The 12,488-nt window shown below is 31.8% G+C and overlaps 1 protein-coding gene and 1 pseudogene across 1 annotated transcript; both read right to left on the reverse strand.

Annotated features, from left to right (window-relative positions):
- Nucleotides 1-4,809: 4,809 nt before the first annotated feature.
- LOC145039410 (uncharacterized) lies at nucleotides 4,810-6,892 on the reverse strand. Its single transcript, XM_078987473.1, has 4 exons — nucleotides 6,793-6,892; nucleotides 6,228-6,409; nucleotides 5,859-6,129; nucleotides 4,810-5,738 (listed from the first exon to the last, which is right to left on the reverse strand). Exons 1-4 carry the CDS (start codon nucleotides 6,890-6,892, stop codon nucleotides 4,810-4,812), a joined length of 1,482 nt encoding a protein of 493 aa, XP_078843599.1.
- A 2,478-nt stretch (nucleotides 6,893-9,370) lies between these two features.
- On the reverse strand, nucleotides 9,371-10,546 carry LOC145038375 (lignin-forming anionic peroxidase pseudogene; annotated as a pseudogene).
- Nucleotides 10,547-12,488: the final 1,942 nt, after the last annotated feature.

Below are 12,488 nucleotides of genomic sequence, written 5' to 3' on the forward strand. Positions count from 1 at the left end.
ATGAGATTGAGAGATGAATTGAAATAAAAGGGATGTCGCAGAGATTTATAGTGTTGTGCTAAACCGCGTAACTTGTGTTTGTTTGCTAAACGATAGATGCATAGAGAGCAGTGAGCAGATCTTGACTTGTTCACCTTATAGTGGATGCATATATTTATTTTTGTTCGTGAACGTGCTTAGTAATAATCGACATTTAAATAACCACTAGGTTGAAGTATTTGAATGCATATGGGTTGTAAATATAACACCTAATTAATGTCAACCAGAGCCTCTTTGACGTTTCCCATTATCCATATTTGCTTGGTTAATTTTGTTGAGGGCATGAATCTTATCCACTTATAATTTTTCTATATAATATATTAAGCTTCTAATTAATGTATATTTTATTCTTTTTTTATCATATATCATCATATTATATCTTTTAATTAATACATGTCATTTGTAAAGCTATTAAGTATCAATTTTAAATTTCAAATTTTAAATTTACCACTATAATTATATTAAATTAATAAGATTAGAATAAAAATTAAAGTAAACTTAATAAAAATTATAAAATGATATAATTTCAAATATTTATTTAAATCAATGATTTAAATTTATATAACTAAAAAAATCTTTTAATTAATAATTTATTTAAAATAATTAATTAATAATTTTTAGTTTTTACTTTAAAAGTTTAATTAATTGTATAACCGTGGTTCAAACGATTTATAAACTAGTAATAAAATATACAAATAGAGTATTTTTTTCTACAAATGTCCTCCATAGCTCTTGTTAAAATCTTGTTCTAGCCCAATGATTTCTATGCTTTTTTGCCATTCTATTCCTACATGACTTAATTAAATATAAATGTTTAAAAATTTAAGAATTTTGGATTTTTGAGAAAATAAGAAAATAATGAATTATCAAAATTGTTTTTTTTTATTTTTTAAATTTAAACAAAAAAAAAACTAATGAGCTTTCATTTAGAAATTTGTAAGTAAAAAAGGTAATCCCAATGATTTCTATGCTTTTTTGCTATTCTAGGGTTTTAGTTGAATTGCGAACTAATTTCTAGGAAAAACGATGAACTAATTTCTCCAATACATAAAAAACTTAACTTGCTACCAATCTTGATGATTAAATGTTTTGGTTTGGGTTTCTTTTAATTACTTGTAACTAAGATAACAAGTTCTTAGTTCTTCTTCATTTATTTCCTCTGGATTTGGGAATTCATTATACTTTAAAACATTTACGAAATGATATTAGCACATCTGTGCTTGAACATCTTCTAACGCATTGTGCTTCCCAAACCTATTTGTCATCTTACAAATTTGTTGCATGTAGGGTTTTAATACGTTTAGATAATCTCTATGACTCACTACTAGAAACGGGGATATCAACGACTGCAAATTCCGCCGCTGAAGACCAACAGCGACGGATTAAAGACTGAATTTGCTGGTCGAAAAAACCCTTGTCGGTAATTGTCAATGACTGCAAAAAGGAATAGGTTTATCAGTGAAAGTTTAAACTGCACCTTGTGAGTAGCAAAAATTGCCCAAACTTCTCCATTGAAGTGACTGATTACAATTCCTTCATATTTTACTCTTATAAGTCTAAAATACTGTAAACATCTTCGAATTCATGGAATTAAAAGATTTCAAAAGAAAATATATGTACCTCCCTGACCCATAATATACAAGCAGCAAACCCAAGGTACAAAGAACTTGGCATCATTGTATACCTATGAGAGATGAAAACCATAGAATCAAAATTACATCACAAATTTAGCAATTATAAGTAAACCAAGGATTTAATAGTAGCATTGCAAGACTAATAATTACCAAGATTGTTTCTAACAACTAAAGAAGCAAAGAGGGAAGAAACTATGAAAGATGTATAAAATGTGCCATGTGAAATTGTTACCAGATCTTCATCCTGCAATAAACCACAACATTTACTGAACGCATAAGAAACTATGTAAAAGTTAGGAGCAATTACATTGTGCTCTAAAGATAAAGTTGACATAAAAAACTACATCATGTCCTTGAAAGCTACAGTTACATTATACATCTTATAACACAAAATAATCAACCAAACATTAGTGTCACGTGCATTGTACAGAATACAACAATATATTTGAAATCTTTACAAATATTTTTTTTTAATATATCAATGACGTTGTTGTTGAATAAATATTATATTTAGTTGGTATAAACATAGTTTGTTTTGAACTATATGATAATATAGACATCTTTTAAAATTCTATAATCCAAATTTTTTCAATGACCTCTACCTATAGGTTACTCATTAATAGAATTAAATATAATATATGGTTTGCATGCTTGCACTCAACCAGAATTTCACAACACTAACAACTATCCTATGTAATATAAACAATAATAAACAAACACCGTTTGCATGCTTGCACTCAACCAGAATTTCACAAAACAACTAACCATATATAGTTATTTAAATATATAATAGGCTTCCAAACATGCACCCGACAATATCTAATACTATGGATACAATGATATATACATATTTAATATCATACTAAAACAGACAAAAATTCCATAAATATATACACTTCAATAACTTACCTGGAATGATTCTATATTGAAAAACATAAACATAATAAAAAACTTCTTGAATAAAGCACATATATATCAATTCCGAATACCATATTTTCCCATTTTCCAAAACAAGGATATCATGTGCGGTCAAAGATCTCCCCAGATATCTCTAATTTAATGCCACACCTGTGCCACACAATCACATCCATCTAATAAAGGAAAAAAACAGTAACCGTCACCCTACATCTATAACAAATCAGAACACTTATTAATTACTTCCAATAGATGCAGTCCAACAGCCATAATCCTCCCCTATAAAATACCACCCCATATAGATCATCCTTCCACCAAACACGAAACATAGCAGATGGAGACCATCATGGAGAAACTGCGAAACCAACTCGACACAATGCAGGAAGCACTTGCCATGGTCCAAAACACATTCACCTGCATCAACCAAACAAGGAAAAACATGATAACCGAAGCTCCAATGGAAATGCCATACAGGCGTGTCGTCGTCACCAAAACCTTCATCAACGACCTCGATCAAGACATGGTGGTCATGTTGGACATCTTCCAGGCAATGCAGGAGAACATGGCTTCAGCAACCGAGATCTGCAAGAAAATCATCAACGACCACCAAGTCCCATGAAGAAGCAAACCCAACTCTTTTGTAATCAAATGTCCAGTAGCTACCTGTTAATGAATGGACACTTTTGTAATGAAACACTAAGAAATGAATGATATCTTTTGATGCTTATCACGTAATCTTTTTATCTTTATCATTGTTTCTAATGAATAAAACCTTTTAAACCAGTTCCATTATATAATCATCCGCTCCATTAAGAGAGTACGAAATACGTTTTAGAAAAATTACAACCGATCCCTCTGCGTCCCCCACCCCCTGGTGAAGCGGGGGTAACGAATCTAGTTATTATTATTATTATTAGCTTATCTGAGTGTTCCTTCCGACCCTCCAAGATCGTTTTAAAATTTTGTATTTAATAAAAAATATGACTATAATATAAATAATATATATTTATACATAAGATTACAATTTAATATAGAAAGCTTGTATTAATACAAAAAAATAAATATGTAATTATAGAGTTTCAAATGTAGGGAAAATGACACAAATGTCCTACACTGTTTCTAGGGTTAGTCCATTTAGTCTCTAACCTTTTTTTGTTGCTTTACAGAGGCATAAGGTGGATCTTAACCCGTTTATTTAATCCATTGAACCTAAAATAGCAGGTTTTATATGCCACGAAATCAATTGAATATATGTGGCTCTTACAGTCTTGCTACAACAACATTAAGATATTTACTATTTCCCCTTTATCTATTTCACCTTAAAGAAGCCCTTCACAACCTGGACTTGTTGGTCTTTGGTAATTAGACAACTCAATTTTAAGGGGAGCATTGTTGATAAATGTTAATAACTTCTTTGAAATTCCGGATTAAACCAACTTAGTATTTGCGATTTTAGAGTTTTCTCCATTGATGACTTCTTAGTGTTCTTGTTTCATATTTCAGATTTCACTCAAATCTAAGCTTATGAAATCGATCGAATCGGTTTTATGCCCTAAAATTGTTTTTGTTGTTACAGTTGAATTAATTTTTGTATTTCCTATTGAAATTTTTTTCCAACCAAAATTTATGGATCGATGATACATTTTGTTCTTCGTGTGATTGCTTTTCAAAAATCAAGTTCATATGTTTGTTTTGATAATGAAAGCAGGCTCGTTTCAACTTATCGATTTTTGGGTTGTATGGATTGAGGTTCGGAATTCATATAACAGGTTCATTAGTATCTCGATGGTTAATTGATGAAAATATTTATGGGTTATTTCAATGGTTCTTGAACGATGTTGTAATAATTCAGAATTTGGGATAAAATTGACCAAGGGGCATCTTAGGAAAGTTACATTTTTATGTCGTTTTTGTGTTTATTTAGGATTCTATTAGTATAAATAGGGATAATGTTTATGTTAATTTCATTCAATTTTCATACGTTAAGCCAATATACTTGCAGGTCAAGTAAATTCCCAAAATTTCATTTTTCTTCTCCTGTTCTTGTTCTCGCATTGTTCCTCTTTCATTCGATGTTATCCCTTTCGTGATTGCCAGTTGCGGAGCTAGAGTCAAACTTAAGGGGTATCCCAATTTTTTTGTGTAATATATAATAAGGAAAAAAAATAAAAACCGCAATTTCATTAGATATAAAGTTCAACTTCCATAACAAAATTACATTTTAAAGTTCACCTCTTTGATCTTTCATTTTACGAAAGCGAGTAATTACATTTTCAATCTTAACATTCTCTAGTGCTTCCTTTTCTACACTACAAATCAAAACACCATTCATAAAATCGTCACATATTCTATTACGCAAATCTGTCTTCAAGAACTTCATTGCAAGAAAACACGGTTCAACAGTTGCGGTTGCGACGGGCAAAACCAAAGCTAGTTTTAATAATCTATATACCAAAGGAAAAGAGAGGTGCTTCCCAGTTTCCACCAACATACGAGAGAGGTCTGCAATTCCCTTCAAGTTGAAAAATCTCTCATCATGGAGTAAAGAGTGATAATAGATATCAAGTTGTCCATTAAGTCGCGCCGTTTCTGAATCGTCAAAATCGTTTTTGTATATCTCGCTTAGCTTTAACAACTTTGTTTTATCAAAACTAGAAAATGAGTCACAAGGACTCAATGTCGCCATGTTCTCCATCAACTCCGTGTCAACTTTACTAAGTCTATCCGTAAATTCTTGAATTTGCATATCTAAAATTATGTTAAAAATCACAACTTCAAAATGATGTTGATTAGTCTTATTGGTCCTACGCTTGCGTGGGGTAACATAATATCTCGACATGTCCACAATTCCAATACTATGTTTTTCACAAAAAGCACATACCTTCTTCCAAATTTGTGGAAACTCATATTTTCTAAAAACTAGCAATGCTTTCTTTGTCCATTTTACTAACGAAACTGCTTCCAAAATCTTTTGATCTTTTTTTTGAAGATGCTTTGACAAGGTATCCGCGAGACATATAATTTCCAACATCAAGTGTAAAAGCAACACGAAATCAAGTGTCTTGAAATATGACAAAATACCCTTTGCTTGATTACGTTTAGATAAAGTAGATCCCTCCTCTTTGACATATTTAAGTACCGCAACAACTTCTGCAAACAAATTCACCCAACTTACAATTGTTCTAAAATGTGAACCCGATCTAGTATCTCCAACTCGAATAAGAGAAATCTGTTGATTCAACCATTTTCATGTTTCTGTTTCACCAATACCAATTTCAGCTGCCACTCTTTCTTTTTGCATCTTTCGTATCATATCTTTTCTCTTACAAGACCCACAAACGATAGTAACTACCAAAGCTAGTTGTTCAAAGAATTCATCAACATCATCATGTTTCTTTGCAACCGCGACAACCACTAATTGAAGTTGGTGTGCAAAACAATGTATATAATGTGTAGAGCTGTTTTCATTTAGAATCAAAGATTTCAAACCGTTGAATGGACCACTCATATTAATTGCTCCATCATAACCTTGTCCCTTCACCTATATATTTAAAAAAATTAATAAAAAAATATAAGAAATAAAAATAAAACTAATATTGTATTAAAATTTAAAGGAATAAATATTTTATGATTTCTCACCTGAGTCATACTCAAGTTATTGTTGGAAAATACGGTATCAATGGCGGCTTTAAGAGTCAAAGAAGATGTATCCAACACGTGAACAATTCCAATAAATATTTCCTTTACAATCCCTAGTATATCAACATATCTCAAAACTATAGCTATTTGTTCTTTTTTGGAAACATCACTAGACTCATCAACTAAAATAGCAAACACATCTTTACCAATTTCATCACAAATAAACCTGATTATTTCTTTTTAAAAGCAATCGGCAATATCTTTTTGAATCGTGGGAGAAGTCAACTTTCATTTTTTGGAGTATTTTCTAAAGTAACTTTAAAAATATTCTCTAATCAAAGATAATACTTCAATGAAAAATCCTTTATTATTAGACTTTTCTGTCTCATCATGTCCATGAAATGGTAATGCATTTTTCAATAAAAATCTACAACTATGATTGTATCACGTAATCGAATTTCATAATTACTTTTCTCAAATTATGTTTGGTTATGCAAGACTTCACCAACAAATTTGGTTTTTCTCAATAGCAAATCACACTTTTCTTGGGCCTTATGGTGATAACTTTGAATATTATCCATATGTTTCCGGAATGAGCCTTTTTTACTCAAATTGTCAAAGCATTCGGTTATAAATGCATCTCTCCCACCTTGTTCCCCTACCATATCTCCAAACAAATAGCAACAAAACAATATGCCTTCTTAAATTTTATGCTATACTCTAACCATGGAAAATCAGTAAACCATTGCACAACAAAACGTTTGGCTTATTACTAAATAATGTATATTCAAAACTATGCCCCTTTGGTTGACAAGGCCCTTTAATCAAATATGCCCTCTTTATTTCATCCCTTTGATTAGGATTATAAGATGTAATCTTTGGCCTATCCCCCGGGTGCGAAGGAAGATCATTCAAATCAAAAGATTGTGTCGCTTTTGGTTTGGGCATTGGTTGATTACTTTGTGGAACTTGAGTAGGTTCATTATATTGTGTTTCTTGTGGTTTTGGTATTGGTTGATTTGTTTGTGGAACTTGATTGTTTTCATTAGCCCTATTTTTTTTGGAAGTTCCTTCACCGTTGTTGTCTCCAACATCTAAATGTCTTTTGAAAAAACTTTTAATAGCAACGCACAATAAAAAAAAATATGAATTATAAACTTGATTTCAAGTTTCAACAACAGTCAATAAATAACAACGTAATAACCTACAATCAAATTATCAATTATCAAGATATATCAACTATAATCCGATTCCAAGTTTCAACAACAATTGAACAAATAGCAATCTACAATAAAGATATATCAACTATAATTTGATTTCAAGTTTCAACAACAAATAAGTATTAAGTATTAACCCTAAGTCCCTAATTTAACAAAGTTATTATTAATTTCGAATTTTTCAAACATAATAACAAAAAAATTTGAATTTTAATTAACCTAAAAACATAATAGGGATGAGTACTTTGGTTATACTAACTTGCTTCATTGTGATGGAATATCCGAGGAGCGGAAGAGGTGCCCGGAATTTTGCAATTGAGATTTGAGAATTGAGAATGGTCGTTCACGTCTCCACGGTCGCAACAAGGCCGCAAGGCAGAAATCGATTGTGAAGTCGGCAATTAAGAAGACACGCACACAAGAAAGTGACGATCAGAATATGGAGATTATGTGTTTTTTTTAATTGGACTATGGGGCTTAAATCTTAATACCTCTTTGTTTCAATAAAACAATTGGTGTGGGCTTAAAATTTTTGGACTATTTAGGTTATTTTGTATTTTGGTCCATTTAGAAATAACCTGAAATGTTTTAGGGTAGCCTAATTTTTTTCCGATATAAAACCGCAATATAAAACGAATTTTTCCGAAAAAAATTAACATTATTAAAAAGTTTTTGAGGGATATCCCGGTATACATTATAGATTCGCCTGTGGTGATTCCTGTGTGTTCTGGTGCTTTGTTTGTATGATATTCTCAGAGAATCAAGAGAATTGATTCTCAAATAACACTTTTGTCCGGTTAAAGTTTTTTCATTCTTTAGAATCAAGTAAATTAATTCTGCATAATATCATTCTTAACGAACCAAGCAAGTTGGATTACAACAGAGGGACTTTCGAATTCTGTTGACTGTTTTTTCTTTGGTTTTGAGTTTCGATCGATTTGATGGAAGATGAAAATACGTCAAAATTATTTTTTGTAAAAGCTAAGGTCCAAGTAACAAGAAAGTAGAAATTAGCGACAATGATTTTGGGATAAATATTACTGGTATGTACTTTGTTAACCTCACATAATTATCGATGTAATGAAAACATGACGACATAATTTTGATGTTTACTAATGTTTATCAGGTAACATGATTGAGGAATATCAGATGGTGAAGAAGATGAATAGTACTGGGTTAAGAAATAATTAATCAACAAACATATGATGTGACAAAGGGTAACCAGACGACCACTTCATTTTGCCCAAAAGGACATAATCAACCCAACAAAATGTAATTCGTTTCTTTATAAAGCCACAAAATAAAACAAGTGACTAAATGGATAAACCCTAAAAAAATTATAGGATATATATATATATATATATATATATATATATATATATATATATATATATATATATATATATATATATATATATATATATACACGCGCGCGCGCGCACGCACGGTTTCAAAACAGGAATGGCCAATATTGAACCAAATTAAAAACAAGGATGTTAAATATGACACAAAGAAAATAAAATGTCAAAATAAAAAAATTAAAAATAAAAACTCAATGCAAAACTTGTAAAATGAAAACTTATTGTTTTAATTAATAACACATTGTCAAAAATCATTTTTTTTTAAAACATATTGATATTTATACACAGAGACGGTTCTCTTTCGGTGTCCACAGTGATACCGGCATTCCGGCAACCCTTGTTTATACAATTTACCTTTCTCTTTCTTCTAAAAAAACCTCACATATATCACGAACGAATTGCCAATGATTCATTCAACATTGCCGGTTAATATACTTAGAATTTGTGGTCGAAAGAATTTCCAATGTTTGTTGTTTGTATCTACAATTGAAAATAAGTATTCGAGACTTTAAGGTTTTTATTTGTATTGATCGTGTAACATTTTAATAACTAAAAATCTCCTTAATTAAAGGTGGTGATAAAAAAATAAATATTAATTACCGGCCTGTTACCCCTCCGAATAGTAGAAAGTAGGGTTATAAGATTTTACACTTTAATGAATAAAATATAAACGAAAAAAAGATGTGATGACAAATATCATTTTCTAGAAATCAAAGAATGGAACTCAAATCAATTCTCCCCCGATATGACGAACAGTAGCAAGGCACTAGGAAACAGCACCACAAATCCTCCTTATCACTCCTGCTTCACCCGTTAATGGCCTGATCTCACTCATCTTCACCATGGCTGCTGCAAAATCCGACTTGAACTTGGAAGGATTGTTGCTATATTCCGAAACAATGCTATCTGTGGATCCACCGCTGTAAAGCACCTGATCCGATTCAAGAAGACCCTTCTTTTGTATCAGATTCTTGAAGTAGTTGTAATCAAACGAATTGGGAGTCACCAAATCTAGTGGTGCAAGATTTTCGTTTCCATCGTTTATAGGGCAACGACGTCTACGTGTGCTAGCAAATCCAGCATCAATGTCTGATCCATTGCTGTATATTCTGTCACGAAACAAGAAGCATTGAGCTTGTCCAATTGTATGAGCTCCTGATAAAGCAACCATGTCCCTGGCGTTAAGTCCGTTATCTTTAAAGGTGGAAATAAGTGAATCAAGAGGAGCTTTAAAACTAGGAAGACTGGTCTCTGCTAGAACAAGGCTAGCGGTAGTGGAATCTCTTCTTCCAAGCTTCACCGACCACGACGGACCACCAACCATTTCTGACGCATCACGGGCAGCCACCGTGAGTATGTCTGCACAAGATACAACACCGGGACATAGTTTCTCAACCTTCGACTTGGCAGCGTCAATCACTTCGTAGCCTCTTACAGAACCCTTATTTGGCAACGCATTCCTTTCCCCTACTATCGAAGGCCCATCCTCTAACAAGATTGATGCGTCGCAACCCTGAACGAAGCAGTCATGGAAATGGAGGCGAAGGAGGGAAGCTGCCATGCGACGTTCGCGAGAGATGGCTGTCCTGATGGTGGTCCTTATTGTACTGAGTGCATTGGGACATGTAGCTTTATAGAAGTTAGAAGACAACTGTGCATTGCAGGGTGTATTATTAGTAACTGAGAGAAAGAGTAGAAAGAAGATGGTTGTAGAAATATGTCGGGGAGCCATTGATGAAAAATGAGATTGAGAGATGAATTGAAATAAAAGGGATGTCGCAGAGATTTATAGTGTTGTGCTAAACCGCGTAACTTGTGTTTGTTTGCTAAACGATAGATGCATAGAGAGCAGTGAGCAGATCTTGACTTGTTCACCTTATAGTGGATGCATATATTTATTTTTGTTCGTGAACGTGCTTAGTTATAATCGGCATTTAAATAACTACTAGGTTGAAGTATTTGAATGCATATGGGTTGTAAACTAAGTTGCACGGAAACAGATACGACAATTGGAAACGGATACGGAATGGAACGGGAAACGGCAAAACCCAAAAAATCAAGATACGGATACGGCAGAGATACGTCAATATAATATATGTATATTAAAGAAATTCTAATATATATATATATATATATATATATATATATATATATATATATATATATATATATATATATATATATATATATATATATATATTGATCTCAAGTCCTCCAATGGAGGTTGATCTATTGATTTAGTTGATGATCCTTTTGTTTCTTGAGAAGCCATAATCGATGATGTGATTAGGAATTAAGAAAATCAAGAATGGTGATGAATGATGATTGATGATCCTAGTGAATTGTGATCGACTAATCGTCTTTGATCGAGAAGACAGGAGACGACTCACGACAAGGGAGACTTTGACTGACGATCGATTAGGGACTCAAGGGAATACCAAATACGTTTTGAGCCTTAAAAACAGCAGCTCATTAGTCTTTTTTGTATTTAAACTTAAAAAGCTCATGTAAACCTTAAAATAAAATAGAAACGGCAAGGAAACTTCATTGAAACTTTAAGGAAACTTCGTAGAAACGTTTCCATGATATCCGATACTTCCAAGAAACGTTTCCAAGGAGTTTCCATGGAGTATCCGTTTCCATCGAGTTTCGGAAACGGAAACAGCAACCTTAGAGAAGTTTCCATGCATCATAGGTTGTAAATATAACACCTAATTAATGTCAACGAGAGCCTCTTTGACAATTCCGTTGTCCATATTTGCTTGGTTAATTTTGTTGAGGTCATGAATCATATCCATTTATAATTTTTTTATCTAATAAAAAAATAGTTTTATTTTCATTTTCATTGTGGGTTGTCTTATTAGGCTCATAACTAGATTATGCCCCGCGTTAAACGCGGGAAACGCATAAATAAAATATAAATGTTTATAGACAGAATAATTATAAAAAAAATCAGGGTTATTAATATTATTAAAATACACTGAGGTTGGTAATATATATACTCGTTGAAGGACCTCTTTGTAGACAATATTTTTTGTTTTATTAGTTGAACGACCTTCATCGCTACAAAGTACCTTCAAATATTTTTTAGTTGTGACACATGAAACAACTACATATAGTTAACCATGCGCAAAACAGGTCTACGCAAGTATAATCCAACGTTTGACAATGTACTTTCAAAATACATTGTTATTTTATGGTTATATTGCGAAATAGAATTGTTTATTTTAAAAAATAGCAACTTATTTATGTTTAACAAAGAAATAAAAACATTTATGCTTGCTCGATTTAGATATTGCCCATAACTCATTGAAAATATCAAAATACATAATTGGCACACAACTTACTTGTTATTATAAGACGAATTAAACAATTTAAACAAATGATGATTTTTTATTTTTATTTTATGACAATGATAAAATAATGGAAAAATGAATGCTTACTTCAAGACATTTGCGGACGTTTGACTAAGGTCTATGGTCTTAACTACTCAGTATTTATATCTTTCACATATATCTATTAAATGGTTATTCAAGATGAATTAAAAGTTCATTGTTATTTCTTGCCAATTTAGAAGTATGTTTCGCCACTTTTGCATCAGATAAAAAACATATAGGCTCTTTTAGTATTACTGCAATCCTACTTTCATATAAAATTACTTTTTTTCGCATCATACCAAACTC

Source organism: Lactuca saligna, chromosome 4, assembly GCF_052625555.1.
Source record: "Lactuca saligna cultivar CGN05327 chromosome 4, ASM5262555v1, whole genome shotgun sequence".
Taxonomy (NCBI): Eukaryota; Viridiplantae; Streptophyta; class Magnoliopsida; order Asterales; family Asteraceae; genus Lactuca; species Lactuca saligna.

What these genes read in the sequence shown, in the direction of transcription:
- LOC145039410 (XM_078987473.1), bottom strand. Translation starts at nt 6,892, where the DNA reads ATGGTAGGGGAACAAGGTGGGAGAGATGCATTTATAACCGAATGCTTT. An exon ending in ACATATGGATAATATTCAAA is followed by an intron (nt 6,410 to 6,792) that starts GTTATCACCATA and finishes TTGCTATTTTAG; the next exon opens with TTGATGAGTCTAGTGATGTT. An exon ending in AAGAGTGGCAGCTGAAATTG is followed by an intron (nt 5,739 to 5,858) that starts GTATTGGTGAAA and finishes ATTTGTTTGCAG; the next exon opens with AAGTTGTTGCGGTACTTAAA.